Source organism: Oncorhynchus gorbuscha, linkage group LG08, assembly GCF_021184085.1.
Source record: "Oncorhynchus gorbuscha isolate QuinsamMale2020 ecotype Even-year linkage group LG08, OgorEven_v1.0, whole genome shotgun sequence".
In the NCBI taxonomy this organism is placed as follows: domain Eukaryota; kingdom Metazoa; phylum Chordata; class Actinopteri; order Salmoniformes; family Salmonidae; genus Oncorhynchus; species Oncorhynchus gorbuscha.
The window spans coordinates 31731247-31750663 of NC_060180.1; the positions used below are offsets into that span (position 1 = coordinate 31731247).

The 19417-nt window shown below is 42.3% G+C and overlaps 1 protein-coding gene across 7 annotated transcripts in view; it reads left to right on the top strand.

Annotated features, from left to right (window-relative positions):
* Positions 1–2189: 2189 nt before the first annotated feature.
* fgfr2 (fibroblast growth factor receptor 2) overlaps positions 2190–19417 on the top strand; it is a 111569-nt gene continuing 94341 nt past the window's right edge. For 2 of the 7 annotated variants that reach the window (XM_046359172.1, XM_046359170.1), the window contains exons 1-2: positions 2190–2888; positions 5486–5762. In XM_046359172.1, the coding sequence (XP_046215128.1) occupies positions 5573–5762 (190 nt within the window). In that variant the 5' untranslated portion in view covers positions 2190–2888; positions 5486–5572. The remainder of the gene's footprint in view (positions 2889–5485; positions 5763–19417) is intronic. The other 5 variants (XM_046359171.1, XM_046359167.1, XM_046359173.1 and 2 more) reach the window with 3 other exon arrangements.

Sequence of the window (19417 nt, forward strand, 5' to 3'; positions counted from 1 at the left end):
CTAAAAGGCTTCTCAAATTTTTTTACCCCCAAGCCATAAAACTCCTGAACAGGTAATCAAATGGCTACCTTGACTATTTGCATTGTGTGCCTCCCCCACCTCTCTTTTTACACTGCTGCTACTCTCTGTTTATCATATATGCATAGTCACTTTAACTATACATTCATGTACATACTACCTCAATTGGGCCGACCAACCAGTGCTCCCACACATTGGCTAAGCGGGCCATCTGCATTGTGTCCCACCCACCAACCCCCTCTTTTACGCTACTGCTACTCTCTGTTCATCATGTATGCATAGTCACTTGAACCATATTTACATGTACATACTCCCTCAATTAGCCTGACTAACAGGTATGTCGCCTCACTACTGTATATAACCTGTCTTTTTACTGTTGTTTTATTTCTTTACCTTCCTATTGTTCACCTAATACCTTTTTTGCACTATTGGTTAGAGCCTGCAAGTAAGCATTTCACTGTAAGGTCTACCTACACCTGTTGTATTCGGCGCACGTGACAAATAAACGTTTGTTGATTGGATTTGAAAGGAAAGACAGTAGCAGGTGACCCAACTGTGGCTTGTGACTATTATGATTTCCCATTGTAGCCAATTAAATTGCAGTAAATCTGTTACAGATTTTTTTGGTAAAGGGATTACCAGTTTTAATCACTTAATAATTCATAAACACAATTTATATAACTAATTGGTATGTCTACCATTACTTGTTACTTCTGTGAACTTTTATTATCCTTCCTCCTCATCAGGGAGAGACATTAGAAAAGACGTGGGTTTTTGGAAATGGAATTACAAGGTAGAAGGCAATAGTTCTTCAATTTACAGAAGGTAAATCATTTCTCCAAAACTAAATATCAGTGTGGATATTAGTTGCCAGGGGTCTTTTTATCAACATTATTGTGTTTTGATGTATTTTTTATACCTTATACAACTTTTTCTGGTAGATGTTTTCGAAGACCCCTTTTCCAATTGTTTATACAGAAATCATATCCTTTACTTATACCAAATTTCTTAGTTGAAAAATGGTTTCAACATTTATCTATGCTTTAATTTCCCCAAAATATAGACTCTTAGCTCTCATTTGACACTCAATTTAATATACTCCTATGAACTTTTTATGTTGGTTCTCATGGGTCCTTTTCAATGTAAATGCCCTATTGCTATTATGCACTGTGCATTCGGAAAGTATTCAGACCACTTGACTTTTTCCACATTTTGTTACATTAGTCTTATTCTAAAATGGATTAAATTGTATTTTTTCCTCATCAATCTACACACAACACCCCATAATGACAAAGCAAAAACAGCTCTTTAGAAATATATGCAAATCCATTAAAATAAATCTACAGAAATATGACATTTACATAAGTATTCAGACCCTTTACTCTTTTTCTCGACACAATCCTGTTTCTGAGCTCTCCGGACACATCCTTCTACCTCATGGCTTGGTTTTTGCTCTAGCATGCACTGTCAACTGTGAGACCTTATGTAGACAGGTGTGTGCCTTTCCAAATCATGTCCAATAAATTGAATTTACCACAGGTGGACTCCAATCAAATTGTAGAAACATCAAGGATGATCAATGGAAACAGGATGCACCTGAGCTAAATTTTAAGTCTCAAAGCAATGGGTCTGAATACTTATGTAAATAAGGTATTTCTGTTTATTTAAAAATATTTTAAAAACCTGTTTTCGCTTTGTCATGATGGGGTATTGTGTGTAGATTGATTTAAAATTGTATATCATTATTTAACTAGGCAAGTCAGTTAAGAACAAATTCTTATTTACAATGACAGCCTACCCTGGACAACGCTGGGCCAATTGTGCACGCCCTATAGGACTCCCAATCAAGGCCAGATGTGATACAGCCTGGGTTTGAACCAGGGACTGTAGCGACGCCTCTTGTACTGAGATGCATTGCCTTTAGACCGCTGCCCCACTCGGGAGCCCTGAGTGAGGAAATATTTGTATTTAATACATTTTATAATAAGGCTGTAACATAACATAATGTGGAAAAAGTCAACGGGTCTGAATACTTTCCAAATGCAATGTATATGATTCGTGCGCATCGGATGTTTTGTCCGCACGGGGGCGTAGTTATTGCGAGTTGAGCCGAGCCAACGAAGGGCGGAGGACCCCTGTATGGGACCAAGTTTGTAGTGAGCTCCGTAAATTGAGCACTCTCTCCTCGGGCGCACGGAGCAAGAAAGGCTCGTCGTTTCTTTCGAGGCAAAAGCATAGAAAGAGAGGGGGCCACTGAGATTTGATTGGCCGAGGAAGGCAGAGCCAAAAACACTGTGGCCAGGAAACGGCTCGAATTTCGGGGGACGTAAGGAGGAGAAAAAATCTAGTAAACCTGACAAAGCGTCTGAGAACAGTACTAGGATTGTCTGGGAAGAAGACGCTCTGCCGCGAGGGATCATATATGGATGGATTCTATGTTTTTGGAGAGTTTATGTTCTTTTTTGACCCATTAGTTCATCATAAATTGCAGACCTTTCGTTTGGATGAAGAGTGCGCTCGCTCTGGTACACTGACATTTGAGTTGACTAGCAACTTGGTGAAGAAGTTTCAGGGACGTAGCTATGTTTTTCTAGTTATTTTTCAAGGATATGGATTTAAATTCGGATTTTTTAAAGTGCCATGGAAATGACTTCGTGATTTAATAATACATTTTCAGTGATTTTCTTTTGTTGCTCGTCCAATTTGGGGAAAGTAAAAAAATCGCTGCTTGGCATTTTTGGTGCAGTGGGGTGAATTTGCTCCATCGGGACTAGGCTACACATTCCTCTCGATTCGGCACAGGCACTCGCCTCCTGCCTTGTCCATGCATGCGAATCGGAGTTCTTCCAGACTTTAGGTAGTTATTCGTTGTAAGTATTTTGGCCGTGTTTTTTGCAAATTTTGGGCATAGATCTCAAATGGTTATTGTTCTATTCGTCCTCGGACCAACGAGAATATAATTGAATAGAATCAATTCCTGATGTGGGCTTTACACATCTGAAATAGAATAGCCTGGTCAAGCGCATAGGGGTAGTATTCCACGGCAGTGAAGTTGGTAAGACCTGTTGTTTTTAACCATATGTATTATTCTAAGCAGTTTTGAAAGGACTAATCTTATCCATAGGCTAATTCAAATACTACGTTGATCTGACAGTCAAATTATAATAAATTGCCTTATAATGTAGCCTACCCCCCTTTTATACTACGAAGCAAGAGCTCTTGTTTTCTTATTTGGGGGAAATACTGTTTTTCATTCAACAACAACAGCCTATAAGGCGATGTTTACTATGTTTTCCCCTCAATTAGGAAAACATACATATGCAGTGGATACAGCACCCATGCATGTTCATTAACAACACTGTTCTGGTTATTTATTACTTTCCTTAATTTTCTACATCGCATTAATGGTGCCAACTACCCCGTGACCGCACTTTGTGTTTTTACTGCATGGACTCACTGAGCACTGAGTCCAAAAGCCAACTGATTTGAATATCAATAGGATTAAAATCAGCGCTAAGAAATTTCATTCGGAAGATTTGGTTTAAATGGGGACCAGGGAAACCTGTGGACATGCATATGCGGAAAAGCCCTGGTGTCTGAACTTATTGGATGTCATGTTGTTGACAGCAGCAACTCATAAACGGGGTTTCAAAGCTGTAGGCTATACATGTGGTCGTTAGATTTACCACAGCAAAATCCCCAAAAGATGGCTAGACTTAGGCGAATTGTCGAGCCTAAAGAATTGTCCATGGATTGTCGGTTACCTTGCAGTGCCGGTCTGAAGTGTCCATTTTGCTTAGCAAAAGTGTTCCCTGCGGGAACAGACTATACGAGAATATAATTGAATGGAATTTGCGCATCTGAAATAGAATAGCTAATTTTTAATGCTGGTAAGACTTGTTGCTTTAGCCATATTTGTTATTCTAAGGAGTTTTGAAAGGACTCATCTTATCCATAGGCTAATTAAAATGCTACGTTGATCTGACAGTCAAATTATAATAAATTGCGATATAATGTAGCCTACCCCCTTTATACTACGAAGCAAGAGCTCTTGTTTTCTTATTTGGGGGAATATTGTTTTTCATTAAACAACAACAGCCTATAAGGCGATGTTTACTATGTTTTCCCCTCAATTAGGAAAACATATCTAAGCAGTGGATGCAGCACCCATGCATGTTCATTAACAACACTGTTCTGGTTATTTATTACGTTGCTTAATTTTCTACGTCACATTGATAGACAAATGTTTTTTTTTTTTTAATAAACCATAGTCCTAAACCAAGGTAGTCTACCCACTCTAGTTACGTTGTACGTGCGGGATGCATCCAGGCAGCATCCCATGATGTAGTGCGCGCGGTGGACATAAACGTTTGCTTGCAATCCGCGCGTGCTCTCCCCTCTCCAGTCAATATATATGAACCAGAATCTCTCAACACATTTCAAAGTTGCTGTTTACGCCTACATGTCAAATGACATGCATCTTCCTGGGTAAACCGATCAATACATCGCAGCTGGAGCAGAAGGCGCTTGAGGAAGCGTGACTATGGGCTCTTTGCAGCCGCTCCAAACCCCCATAGATTTCTAAAACGGATTGCACCGCAGATGTTTGGCAATGGCCAAATAGATTGATGTGTCCTAGTGTATTCCATTTAAATTACAAGTCGCATAATCCTAGGGCTACAATGAATTAAGTGAATTTATTTTGCAACAGAAAAGTATGCATATTCACTAATACTAACCTCAAATGGAAAGCAACAGGTTTGGAGCATCTAGGATAAAACTCATATAGGCTGTACAGTACTGGATGATTTACATATTAATTGTAAACTACTCTCTGATCAGAAGAGGGTGATGTTTGATGGAATTTGATATTCCACAATTTCAGTAATAATAACAATAGGCTAATGAAACGGTATAATACAATACATAGGTATAGATAGCCTTGTAATAAAGTTATGTTTTTCACAACTAACAATGCCTATTCTATGCAGTTTCAATTTTCTATTATAAAGGTTATTTTAGCCAAGAAATACAAGCGTCAAGTCCACTTAAATGAGATGCTACGTGCTCAGACGGTAGTATTGTAATCGAGAACAGGAGGATTTGTGACAATGGGTCTGGTGTAAAGGTAGCTGTAGTGTGGTTGTGTGCTGAGCTGAGGTGCATCAGAGTTTCGGTATGTCTGTGGCAAGGCTTGTCTGACAGCATTTTGTGACACTCTCTCATTCTTACTCTCTACTCTTTCTATTGGTGTTATTGTAACTGAAATACATGTAAAAAGTCAGTAAACAAATTAGAATAGGTGAGAATATGACTATAGTATTTTTCTCTTTTTGTTTTCTCCCTATTTCTCCCTCTCTCATCCTTTCTCCCCACATTATTTAAAATGTTCATCCCTACCTACCTTTTTCTCTCCATCTTCACCTATTTACCACCATTTTTCCAACTTTATTGCTCCTCCCAACAGCCTTTCCTCAGCCCAGGTGATTGGGGGAATTCACAGTGAGTGACAGGCCAGGCAGCCTGCAGTTGATGGTTGGGTGGAGCCCCTCAGATGGGATCAGTGTCCAGGGGGAGGCAGAGCCTGAGGAGGGGGGGATGGGGGACGGACTCACCCTCCACTAACGGGATGGCCTCGTGGGCCTGGCTGCTCGCCACCATCCTGCTGTCCCTAGCAACGGCTACTTTGGCAAGGCCGCCGTACACTGCCGCCGAGGAAGAGGAGGCTACGCTAGAACCTGAAGGTAAGATACTGGGTCCTCATTGACGGTATTATATACATTGTTGCCCCTAGATACTTATCTAAGGTCAGTTTAAAGGTTTCTCTCTTCAGTGGTTAATTTTAGGATTTGGGAAATATAAGCTGATCCTAGGTCTGTGCCTAAGGGCAATAGGCACCTGTGCCTAAGGGCAATGGTGGGATAGAGAGAAGGAGGTAATGTTGTTGTAAGACTCAACTTGGCTCCTTAGTTATTGTCTTGCACCCCTCATTGTTCACTGTAAGGGTGGTTATTGTGGTTTGAGTTGTGGAGGAGGAGGGCTGGCACTTTTGAGTTGTAGTCCTATTTCTTTTCCCTAAAATATGCCCTCACCCTCATATTAACAAATCTCCACAGCATTATGGATTCATTAGAAATAAAACATGTGGAATTGAGAAATTGGGGCACGTAAAAAGGAAAACTATAAAATGTGGAAACTAACTAACCTTGGCATGTGTGATGTTTGCCACACCATGAGCTACTTACTACCATGGCACATAGCTTTGGTTCTTACTTCTTTCCCATAGTCACTTTTTCTTTGCCTGTTGTTGTGAATTTTCAGTCTCAGGGCACTATTTGTGTCATCTAAAGTTAAAAACCGTCAATAAAAGCTTATCAGGCGGTGGTGCTTTAAATTGCCATGGACAAAGCCTAGCATGTGTGAAATACTGGTCCGGGACCTGGAATGAGAGGATGAGTGGGAAGGTGAGTGGGACAGTGTTTTCACTTTCACCTCTCGGGTGCCCCGCTGCCCCAGAGAGAGAGAGAGAGAGAGAAGGAAAGAGAGAGCTCTCTTCATCCTCTACTCGCACTGCAGTAGGCTGATTCCCACCATACACAATACTTTTCAAGGTGTTGCTGAGTGAATCAAACGTTTTTTGCTCCTTTTCTACTGCGTTTTTTGCTCTTTTTTTCTTCTCTGTCAGTCTCTCTCTCTGCTTCTTCTGAGGGGAGGAGTGAGGACCACACACTTTAGCCTGTTAGTCTATGTCTAGCCTATTTTCCACCAAGCAGCCTTTTGTTTGTTTTTGGTTAACAGTGTGAATGCGAAATTATATACTTTCCTTAACTTTACACCATTTTTTTGGTTCCTTAGACCAGGGTATGTGGTTTGTCTTTTAAAAACAACCCCATGCCTAAAGTCGCTCCAGCTTGTCTCCAGCTAAATTACCTTCCATGGCCATTTGTTTTAACATCTTTTTGGGCTGCTGAACCCTGAGATGGTCGCGTTTTATTTTAGAAACGGTCACTTCTTGAAATACATTTTGAAAGATGGTTTGTAATACAGGCAGTGTTTGTGGGTACTATGTATTTTGCCGCTAGCCTCCAAGGAGCCTGGAGATTCAGAGAAGTAGGCATACCCTAATTAGAGCTGTTGTGTTAGCTAGTCAGGCAGTAAGTTTTGATAAGTTGGGCCAACACGGCATGACTTTTGAATCCCCCTTCACAGTTTACACACACACTCAGCCCCTGCTCTCTTGCCCTTTGGCCTAGTGGTCGGGAGTTGCCCACACTTGCCCAGACAAGGGTTACCTCACTACCTCAGGTTTTCACTCTTGTTTTTGTTGTTACCAGAAAGAGAGTCCTCTTATCTCCAATCAGCTCCATTTGAAAAACAGATTTATTGGACATGCCTTTCTTGTAAGAGCCTGGAATTTTCCCCTTGTAATCCAATATTTGCAAATAGCAAAATGTTTTAAGAGGATTTGTGCATAGTTGACTTTTCCTGACTTTTCCTTCAAATAGGGGAGATTACGGAGAAGGAGGAAAAGTTGGATGTCATGTGACGGGGATTAAGTGGGCTGAACCTGGGGCTCACATGATGACGGATCAACAGGGCAGGTTTCTGAGGCTTATTTAGAAAGCCCCGTTATCTGATTTCAGATCAGTTTTTGTTAGTTGACCCTGGTCAAGCACATAGGGGTAGTATTCCACGGCAGTGAAGTTTTTGTGTGTTTTGTGTGTGAACCAGCGTTTTCATTGGATTTATTTGGTTATTTAAAAACACAATCCATACCAGCCACACACAAGTGGATACAATGCATTTTAAACCACCAAAGATGCACCAAACAGTTTTACAATTTATTTCCATTTGGCTCAAATGAGAATGAATCTTTCATTTCTCTCACTCTGATTGGTTGTGGTTGTGGTGCCCCATCTGTACTGACAGAAACAGAGGAACGTGAAAAGAGACAGACTAGACTGTCTTTCCCTCTCTTAATTACCCCCCAGAGGTTGTCTTGACAGTAATGGCCTTTGGCCCCACCCCCTCTGAACACTAGAGCGCCCTGGGCCACAAGTGCCACAAGTGCATGCACCACTGTCTCTATATACCTCTCTGGAAGGGGAGGGATATTGTCATAGAGTGCATATCAGTGTTACTGCTTGCTTTGCACAAAGAAGGAACCCATGATAGCTCTGTTGCTAGTCTTTTTCCCTACCCACTGAAGAAGGTTGTTAAACTGAAATGTATGTGCACGCCATCCCTTGACTTAGTTTCATTTAAGCATGGGCTGTTGATGCATTTTCTCAATCTCACTCTTTATGCAACATCTTTTTGCGCGCAGACCCATAAACTGAAGAAGTAGAGCGAGCATGGTTGTGAAAAGGCTATACAGTACTGGTATTGTGGTTGTCGTCAGTCACCCCGAACGTTCTGTATTTATGGAACTGTTTGCCTTGTCCAGAAGCTAGGCTAGATTTGCACCGTGAAATGAACTGGGAAAGTGGAGCAGAGTAACAATGATATGGAAACGGGTTACAAACGCTGGTATGTGTCCCTTGGCTCTGGGTGCCTGTTTAGATACTTGTGTTGAATGAACGAATGTGGCACTGTGTGTGTGTAGTCTGTACGTTGAAACTTGCGTGCCAATGGAACTGACAAAGTACAGGTGTTCTAGAAGGTAAACCTAGCTATCTTCACCATAAAAATACAATCTATTCATTCCATTTCTATGGTCCTCCCTCTTACTATACTTGTGGTAGTAGTTAAGTGGACTGAATGATAGTCAGGCTAAATCAATGCAAATATGCATGGGCGTGAACAACCCATTGTCATGGAAAACACGTAAATTGTGATTCGTTTTGATCGATTGCTACTCATGTGAGCAAAACAACTTGTCAGCTAGTGATATACTGTAGGACTCCTACCTGCAAGGCTAGTATAGCTGGGAGGAACATGCTGAAACGTACTGTGCTACACTTCTGTCCCTCATCTTGTGTGGAGCAGGAAGAGGCTGCTACTGACATTAAAACACAATTTAGTAGGGCTGGGACGATACCAGTATCGCGATACCCGTTAGTATCATGGCCAAGAAACAAAACACGAAGCAGATTTAGCTTCCTAATGTTAGAAACAAACATTATGTTGTCATCCAGAATCACATTGATCTATTTTCCAAGTTATAGCACACACTATTTTATATACAGCAGGTTTTTAAAGGACCAAAGAGTTTGGTCTGCTCCGTGTTTTCATTTTTGCCATGGGAAACATATTGCGATGCTGGTATTGTTTGTCTCAGCCCTACAATCTAATAATTTCTTTAATTATCTTACTATAAAATCTCTGTTCAGGTTTTCATAACACGATACATGCATAGTTATAGCCAGTTTAATTTTAATAAGAAGAACCCAATTTTATTGCATGTTCATTTTCATGAAAGTGGGTGGTGGAGAAAAGATTGTGGCCATATGACTTAAACCTCAAACACAGTGATATCTAAACAGCAGTAGGATCCAGGTTGTAAAAGTGTAAAAGTGTCAGCCTGTCTGCCTGCACCTGGCCTGTTAATGATGTGTGTGTGCGGGAGCATGCTTACTGTGTGTGTGTTTGGTGTGTGTACTTGTGTGGGTGAGCGTGCTTATTGTGTGTGTGTATGCCCCAGTGGCAGTGGAGTTGAACTCTCTAACTAAACAAACTATCCTGAGTCCTGCTGTCAATGTGGCCAGGCAGTTACCCTGATAGCCTCTTCTATACAATGGACTTTTATAGGCCCCTACTTGCCTGCCGTTAGGCCTAGTTAGTGTGGAGGTGTATCGGTGTTATATGGACTGTTGTTTGCCTTGGCCGATGCAGCGGAAAACGCCTTGTTGTCACTCCACCACTACCTCACACCTGTCTGATAAGAGGGTGGTAGAACTGAGAGTGCCTGTTCCAGACTGTGACCAAGGGATGCTACAAGTTGACCACAACACAGTCTGCCTTCCTTGTGTGTTTGCCATGGGCAATGATCAGCTCAAAACATATCTGGGCCCAGTCTAGGCATGACTGGGGTAGGAATGAACTCCAGAGCAGGGTGGGTTGATAGTGACTGGAAATTGCAACCTGAGCCCCCATGAAAGAGCGGGGGCTGGGTTCGATACGGTGACCAAAACAGTCGCATTTGCGAGGATTTGACTTGGCGGTGCGACACACATTTTGAATTGGTCGCAAGGGTGGGTACCAGTGCATTTCTTTTACCTGGTCACGTTAGTTTTTGCTACGCAATTTGTAAACATGTTTTCATTATGATTTATTCATAAGTACTGTGCAAATGACCAAAAATAAACCAACTTCCTGAACAGGCAACAACGGCGCGGGAATGCCCGTCTGTGTGTCAGGGCTCAATTTAGAGGGGGGGGTTTTGGGAAACCCCCGGGCCAGTCGTTCATCACCGTCTGTAGGGAATATTTCATTAGTGCAATTTTTAATCTAGGCTATGTAATTTATTTTAAAAAACAGATGGATTCCTGAAGCTGGTCGTTTGCTGTTTCGATTATTTATCACCTGCTCGCTACACACATATAGCCTATAGATAATCTGTTGGGCAGAGAGAGCACACAGCTCTCAAACAGATAGTTTTTGCTTGCACTGATGACCGACAGCGGTAGCAGTTCCAAGTTATGAATGCTACCTGTAAATGCTAAGGCAAGAATGGGTACGCAAACCAGGTATTTAAAAAGTTCAAAGTCTTGGTTGAATATTTGCGATGCACAACTCCGTCATCATGGAATAGCCTACCTTGAAAAGAATTTCCTCGGGACTCTTTGGTCCCTGAAAAGCCATTGAAGTTATGGTAGCCGATTTAGAAGTTCTGCAAGCATTTCGCTGCACCTACAATAATATCTGCAAATCTGTGTACGCAACCAATAAACTTTGAATTGATTTGCTCCAATATTATTATTCAACTTGTCACTTTCTAGTTGTAAAACAAGATACAGTAACCCCTCAATAACTCTTCAACATCTCAAATGGCGAGAATGACTAGCTACCACATGGACAGTCTTCATTAATGTGTTTGTGTCGGGAGCTTGCTGTCTATTTAGTCAGGAAATGCTCACATTATTCGGACATATTTTAGAATGTAAATGTATAATTCCATTGGGTAGGCCTATTGAAAAATGCATTATGGTAATGTATGGTAATGTGGTAGTGCATACTTTTTTGGCATACATTTTGGGAGTTTGTTTTTCTATAGGCTATTACAACAATTAAATATAAAATGTAGGTCCTTGAAAATTGCAATTTAATCCTTGAAAAATACTTGAAAGTCCTTGAATTTGACTTGCCAATGTCTCTATGAATCCTGCTATTGAAATTATACATCATTCGCTTTCCTGACAAATTTACCTGAATGTCGTGACCTGCTGTGTGCGGTTCTATAGGGCCTATATGTATACCACTTTGTGTAGCCGTTAGCGATGCTAATTATATATTTAATGTTTTTATTTATTTCACCAGGTAGGCTAGTTTCACAGTATTGCACAGTATTGTCTCTTATCGATGGCAGTTATGATATCGTTTAGGACCTTGAGCGTGGCGTAGGTGCACCCATGACCAGCTCGGAAACCAGATTGCCTAGCGAGAAGGTACGGTGGGATTCAAAATGGTCAGTGATCTGTTTGTTAATTTGACTTTCGAAGACCTTAGAAAGGCAAGGTGGAAAGATATAGGTCTATACCAGTTTGGGTCTAGAGTGTCTCCCCCTTTGAAGAGGGGGGGGGGTGACCGCTGCAGATTTCCAATCTTTGGGGATATGAAAGAGAGGTTGAACAGGCTAGTAATAGGGGTTGCAACATTTGCGGCGGATAATTTTAGAAAGAGAGGGTCCAGATTGTCTAGTCCGGCTGATTTGTAGATGTCCAGATTTTGCAGCTCTTTCAGAACATCAGCTAGCTGGATTTGGGTGAAGGAGAAATTGAGAGTCTTGGGCAAGTTGCTGTGGGGGGTGCAAGGCTGTTGTCCGGGGTAGGGGTAGCCAGGTGGAAAGCATGACCAGCCGTAGAAAAATGCTTATTGAAATTCTCAATTATCGTGGATTTATCGGTGGTGACAGTGTTTCCTAGCCTCAGTGCAGTGGGCAGCTGGGAGGAGGTGCTCTTATTCTCCATGGACTTTACAGCGTTTTTAAAGACGTTTGACATCTAGTGGAAGCCGTAGGAAGTGCCACTTTATCCATATCTCAATGTGTATTCGGTAGGCCAAGCTTTGAAAAACTACAAATCTCAGATGTCCCACTTTCTGGTTGGATTTTTCTCAGGTTTTCAACTGCCATATGAGTTTTAGAAATTTCAGAGTGTTTCAATCCAATACTAATACTCCAATACTATCCAATACTAATAATAATATGCATATATTAGCATCTGTGACAGAGTAGGAGGCAGTTCACTCTGGGCACGCTATTCATCCAAAAGTGAAAATGCTGCCCCCTATCCCAAAAAGGTTAAGATGGTGAGGTAAGCAGTTTTAAAGAATAACCAGGCATCCTCTATTGATGCAATGAGGTTAATATCCTTCCAGGATACCCGGGCCAGGTCGATTAGAAAAGCCTGCTCGGTGAAGTGTTTTAGGGAGCGTTTGGCAGTGAATGGGGGGTGGTCGTTTGACCGCAAACCCATTATGGATGCAGGCAACGAGGCAGTGATCGCTGAGATCCTGGTTGAAGACAGCAGAGGTGTATTTGGAGGGCAGGTTGGTTAGGATGATATCTATGAGGGTTCCCATGTTTACGGATTTGGGGTTGTACCTGGTGGTTCATTGATCATTTTTGTGAGATTGAGGGCATCAAGTTTAGATTGCAGGATCGCCGGGGTGGCATGTCCCAGTTTAGGTCACCTAACAGCACGAGCTCTGAAGATAGATGGGTGGCAATCAATTCACATATGGTGTCTAGGGCACAGCTGGAGGCAAAAGGTGGTCTATAGCAAGCGGCAACGGTGAGAGACTTGTTTCTGGAAAGGTGGATTTTTAAAAGTAGAAGCTTGAATTGTTTGGGCACAGACCTGGATAGTAAGACAGAATTCTGCAGGCACTCTCAGCAGTAGATTGTAACTCCTCCCCCTTTGACAGTTCTATCTTGTTGTAAAATGTTATAGTTAGCGACGGAAATTTCAGGTGTTTTGGTGGCAGTGAATAAAACAAACTTGGAGAGGAGGCTTCTAATGTTAACATGCATGAAACTAAGGCTTTTACAGTTACAGAAGTCAACAAATGAGAGCGCCTGGGGAATGGGAGTGGAGCTAGGCACTGCAGGGCCTGGATTAACCTCTACATCACCGGAGGAGGAGTAGGATAAAGCCAAAGGCTATAAGAACTGGTCGTCTAGTACGTTCGGAACAGAGAGTAAAAGGAGCAGGTTTCTGGGTGCGATAGAATAGATTCAAGTCATAATGTACAGACAAATGTATGGTAGGATGTGAATACAGTGGAGGTAAACCTAGGCATTGTGTGACGATGAGAGAGATACAGTGACTTTATATTCACACAGCTTCTAAGGACATATACAGTACATTTCGGAAAGTATTCACACTTTGGTGCCAGGTTTCCTCCAGGCGTGACGGTTGGCATTCAGGCCAAATAGTTCAATCTTGGATTCATCAGACCAGAGAATCTTGTTTTTCATGGTCAGAGTCCTGTAGGTGCCTTTTGGCAAACTCCAAGCGCGCTCTCATGTGCCATTTACTGAGGAGTGGCTTCCGTCTGGCCACTCTACCATAAAGGCCTGATTGGTGGAGTGCTGCAGAGATGGTTGTCTTTCTGGAAGATTTTCCCATCTCCACAGAGGAACTCTGGAGCTCTGTCAGGGTGACTATCGGGTTCTTGGCCACCTCCCTGACTAAGACCCTTCTCCCCCGATTGCTCAGTTTGGCCGAGCCGCTAGCTCTAGGAAGAGTCTTGGTGGTTCCAAACTTCTTCCATTTAAGAATGATAGAGGCCACTGTGTTTTTGGTACCCTTTAATGCTGCAGAAATGCTTTTGTACCCTTCCCCAGATCTGTGCCTCGACACAATCCTGTCTCGGAGCGCTACGGACAATTCCTTAGACCTCATGGTTTTTGCTCTAACATGCAATGTCATGCAATGTCAGTGGAAACAGCATGCACCTGTCAAAAGTTTTTGTGTTAGCCCCTAATGCTAATCACTAGCTAGCTGGCAAGCTAAATTCACCGAGATAAGATAAATCTTGCTAGTAAACTTTTGCTCTAATACATGCCGGTACCAGTGGTGGAGTATATCAGCATTGTTTGTGCAACAGCTTGTTCTTAAAATCTTTGTCTGAATGTATCTATCTATTTAAATCTAATTAGGGTCCTATGGGAAACACTGATCAACCCTTTGGTTGCTCTTCTGTCACAACAATCGCCTCCCTTACATTTTCTTTCATTGTCATGCCAAACAAAACTGCTTTCCAAGTGCCCTCTGTATTCCAACAAAAATGTTTTAATGATCATTCTTTTTCTATTGTTCCAGCAGTTTACCAAAATGTTTTGATCTATAATCGCAAGTAAAATTGCAATCACAATATTTTGTAAATGTTTTTCCCAAATCGTGCAGCCCTACACTTACCTATTCCCAAAGTAAGTTAAGACATGTACCATAGGCCTACATTAAACATTTGGTGTCATTTGGTTCTATGGTTAATGAGAAGTAGTTTTATCATATTTTATCATATTAGCATGTGCTAATATGCATTTACTGGTATAGTGTTGCAATGTTCGAGTGCATCAATATTATTTTCTCAAACTCTTTAGGGACTATAGTAGGGCTGTAACGATTCACCGATACGCATCAGTCTCTGATTCAAATGTTTAAGATACAAGTGCATTGGTCCACTGACCTAAAAACGCATTCACCGGTCAGAAATGTATTCAAATGTTATGAATCACTGGTTAAATGTTTTTTTTGTGTTTACCTTCCGAAAGTACCATGCTGACCTGTCCCTGTTCTTGCTCATCTGCAAGGAATCTTCAGCATTCAAATGGTAAAATGGCATGCCTGATAATATGCTTTAATAGTTGAGTGACAACCTACAGTTGAAGTCAGAAGTTTAGAAACACCTTAGCCAAATACATTTAAACTCGGTTTTTCACAATTCCTGACATTTAATCCTAGTTAAAATTCCCTGTCTTAGGTCAGTTAGGATCACCACTTTAAAAAATGTGAAATGTCAATAATAGTAGAGAGAATGATTTATTTCAGCTTTTATTTCATTCATCACATTCCCAGTGGGTCAGAAGTTTACATACACTCAATTCGTATTTGGTAGCATTGCCTTTAAATTGTTTAACTTGGGTCAAATGTTTTGGGTAGCCTTCCACAAGCTTCCCACAATAAGTTGAATTAATTTTGGCCCATTCCTCCTGACAGAGCTTGGTGTAACTGAGTCAGGTTTGATAGATACTTTTGTATCTTTTTTTTAATTTTTATTTTTTAAATTTTGTATCCCTGCGGACCTGGCATCTTTTCACTCCCTCCTCTCTACATTTTCCTCCTCTGTCTCTGCTGCTAAAGCCACTTTCTACCACTCTAAATTCCAAGCATCTGCCTCTAACCCTAGGAAGCTCTTTGCCACCTTCTCCTCCCTCCTGAATCCTCCTCCCCTTCCCCCCCCTCCTCCCTCTCTGCAGATGACTTCGTCAACCATTTTGAAAAGAAGGTCGACGACATCCGATCCTCGTTTGCTAAGTCAAACGACACCGCTGGTTCTGCTCACACTGCCCTACCCTGTGCTCTGACCTCTTTCTCCCCCCTCTCTCCAGATGAAATCTCACGTCTTGTGACGGCCGGCCGTCCAACAACCTGCCCGCTCGACCCTATCCCCTCCTCTCTTCTCCAGACCATTTCCGGAGACCTTCTCCCTTACCTCACCTCGCTCATCAACTTATCCCTGACCGCTGGCTACGTCCCTTCCGTCTTCAAGAGAGCGAGAGTTGCACCCCTTCTGAAAAAACCTATACTCGATCCCTCCGATGTCAACAACTACAGACCAGTATCCCTTCTTTCTTTTCTCTCCAAAACTCTTGAACGTGCCGTCCTTGGTCAGCTCTCCCGCTATCTCTCTCAGAATGACCTTCTTGATCCAAATCAGTCAGGTTTCAAGACTAGTCATTCAACTGAGACTGCTCTTCTCTGTATCACGGAGGCGCTCCGCACCGCTAAAGCTAACTCTCTCTCCTCTGCTCTCATCCTTCTAGACCTATCGGCTGCCTTCGATACTGTGAATCATCAGATCCTCCTCTCCACCCTCTCCGAGTTGGGCATCTCCGGCGCGGCCCACGCTTGCATTGCGTCCTACCTGACAGGTCGCTCCTACCAGGTGGCGTGGCGAGAATCTGTCTCCTCACCATGCGCTCTCACCACTGGTGTCCCCCAGGGCTCTGTTCTAGGCCCTCTCCTATTCTCGCTATACACCAAGTCACTTGGCTCTGTCATAACCTCACATGGTCTCTCCTATCATTGCTATGCAGACGACACACAATTAATCTTCTCCTTTCCCCCTTCTGATGACCAGGTGGCGAATCGCATCTCTGCATGTCTGGCAGACATATCAGTGTGGATGACGGATCACCACCTCAAGCTGAACTTCGGCAAGACGGAGCTGCTCTTCCTCCCGGGGAAGGACTGCCCGTTCCATGATCTCGCCATCACGGTTGACAACTCCATTGTGTCCTCCTCCCAGAGCGCTAAGAACCTTGGCGTGATCCTGGACAACACCCTGTCGTTCTCAACTAACATCAAGGCGGTGGCCCGTTCCTGTAGGTTCATGCTCTACAACATCCGCAGAGTACGACCCTGCCTCACACAGGAAGCGGCACAGGTCCTAATCCAGGCACTTGTCATCTCCCGTCTGGATTACTGCAACTCGCTGTTGGCTGGGCTCCCTGCCTGTGCCATTAAACCCCTACAACTCATCCAGAACGCCGCAGCCCGTCTAGTGTTCAACCTTCCCAAGTTCTCTCACGTCACCCCGCTCCTCCGCTCTCTCCACTGGCTTCCAGTTGAAGCTCGCATCCGCTACAAGACCATGGTGCTTGCCTACGGAGCTGTGAGGGGAACGGCACCTCAGTACCTCCAGGCTCTGATCAGGCCCTACACCCAAATAAGGGCACTGCGTTCATCCACCTCTGGCCTGCTCGCCTCCCTACCACTGAGGAAGTACAGTTCCCGCTCAGCCCAGTCAAAACTGTTCGCTGCTCTGGCTCCCCAATGGTGGAACAAACTCCCTCACGACGCCAGGACAGCGGAGTCAATCACCACCTTCCGGAGACACCTGAAACCCCACCTCTTTAAGGAATACCTAGGATAGGATAAAGTAATCCTTCTCACCCCCTCCCCCCTTAAAATATTTAGATGCACTATTGTAAAGTGGCTGTTCCACTGGATGTCATAAGGTGAATGCACCAATTTGTAAGTCGCTCTGGATAAGAGCGTCTGCTAAATGACTTAAATGTAAATGTAAATGTAATGTATCCGTTTCCTCCAGCATCTTCATAAGGTCCTTTGCTGTTGTTCTGAGATTGATTTGCACTTTTCGCACCAAAGTACGTTCGTCTCTAGTTGACAGAACACGTCTCCTTCCTGAGCGGTATGACGGCTGTGTGGTCCCATGTTGTTTATACTTGCGTACTATTGTTTGTACAAATGGACGTGGTACCTTTGATAATTGCTCCCAGGAATGAACCAGACTTGTGGAGGTCGACAATTTTTTGGGATGATTTCTTTTCATTCTCCCATGATATCAAGCATCATGGGATGTTCCCATGATGTTCCCATGATGTCAAGCAAAGAGGCACTGTGTTTGAAGGTAGACCTTGAAATACATCCACAGGTACACCTCCAATTGACTCAAATGATGTCAATAAGCCTATCAAAAGCTTCTAAAGCCATGACATCTTTTTTCTGGAATTTTACAAGCTGTTTAAAAGGCACAGTCAATTTAGTGTATCTGAACATCTGACCCACTGGAATTGTGATACAGTGAATTATAAGTGAAATATAATTCTTGATATAATATATAATAATATAATCTGTCTGTAAACAATTGTTGGAAAAATTATTTGTGACATGCACAAAGTAGATGTCCTAAATGACTTTCCAAAACTATAGTTTTTTTAACAAGAAATTTGTGGAGTGGTTGAAAAACTAGTTTTAATGACTCCAACCTAAGTGTATGTAAACTTCCAACTTCAAATGTATATAATTTGCTAGATTATTGTTATCTGCTTGGTTGAAAATGGTGTTTTACCGGAATACAAATAAGCTGCTGGAGGCACAATTCTCATCTGGCTATACCTGCTGAATGGGCTTACAAAATATATTATTTCGATTTTTCAGGTTCTCCATCAGGAATAGTTTTGGTAGTTTTTCTTTAAAACAAGCAGCGTCATTTTTTATATGAAATGATCAACTTTGCCCTGTATAACAAGGACAGCAATCACTTTTGAGAGGAGAGGGAGGAGAAGAGAATATAATATATTCATTGGCTATTTCATAGCTAATATATAAATTATAAATTTACTTGTCTGTAAAAACGAATGCCTCTTCTGAAGGGTCTATAGTCCATTACTAGGCAACCAGAACTGTAAATCAAATAATGACACTATTGACATGTTACTGTAGCTGCCTTCTCTGTCTGTAAACGGTTGCGGTAGCTTCATTCCCCGGCCTTATGTAATAAGACCATTATTCTGAATTGTAAATTGAAGGAGTTTTATTATTTTTTTCTTATCGATTATTACGGCTCGGATTCTGCTAGCGGGGGAAAATAATAAGCTTATTCTTGTTAATTCAGCCACTTTGTCAGATTTCAAAAAGGCTTTACGGAGAAAGCACACCATGAGATTATCTGAGGACAGCGCCCCACACACAAAGGCATTACATACATTTCCAACAAAGCAGAGGCGTCACGAAAGTCAGAAATAGCAATAAAATAAATCACTTAACTTTGAAGATCTTCATCTGGTCCTTCTGTAGCTCAGTTGGTAGAGCATGGCGCTTGTAACGCCAGGGTAGTGGGTTCGATCCCCGGGACCACCCATACGTAGAATGTATGCACACATGACTGTAAGTCGCTTTGGATAAAAGCGTCTGCTAAATGGCATATTCTTCTATTCTATTCAATCACAAGGGTCCCAGCTACATAACAAATGGTCCTGTTGTTCGATAAAGTCCTCCTTTATATCCCAAAAAAAGTCAGTTTAGTTGGCGCGCTTAACCGGTTTCCCTCGTTCAAAATGCATACAAATGAATCCCGTAAGTTACCAATAAACTTCTTCCAAACAAGTCAAACAACGTTTATAATCAATCCTCAGGTACCCTAATATGTAAATAAACGATACAATTTAAGATGGACTATAGTATTGTCATTACCGGAGATAAATGAC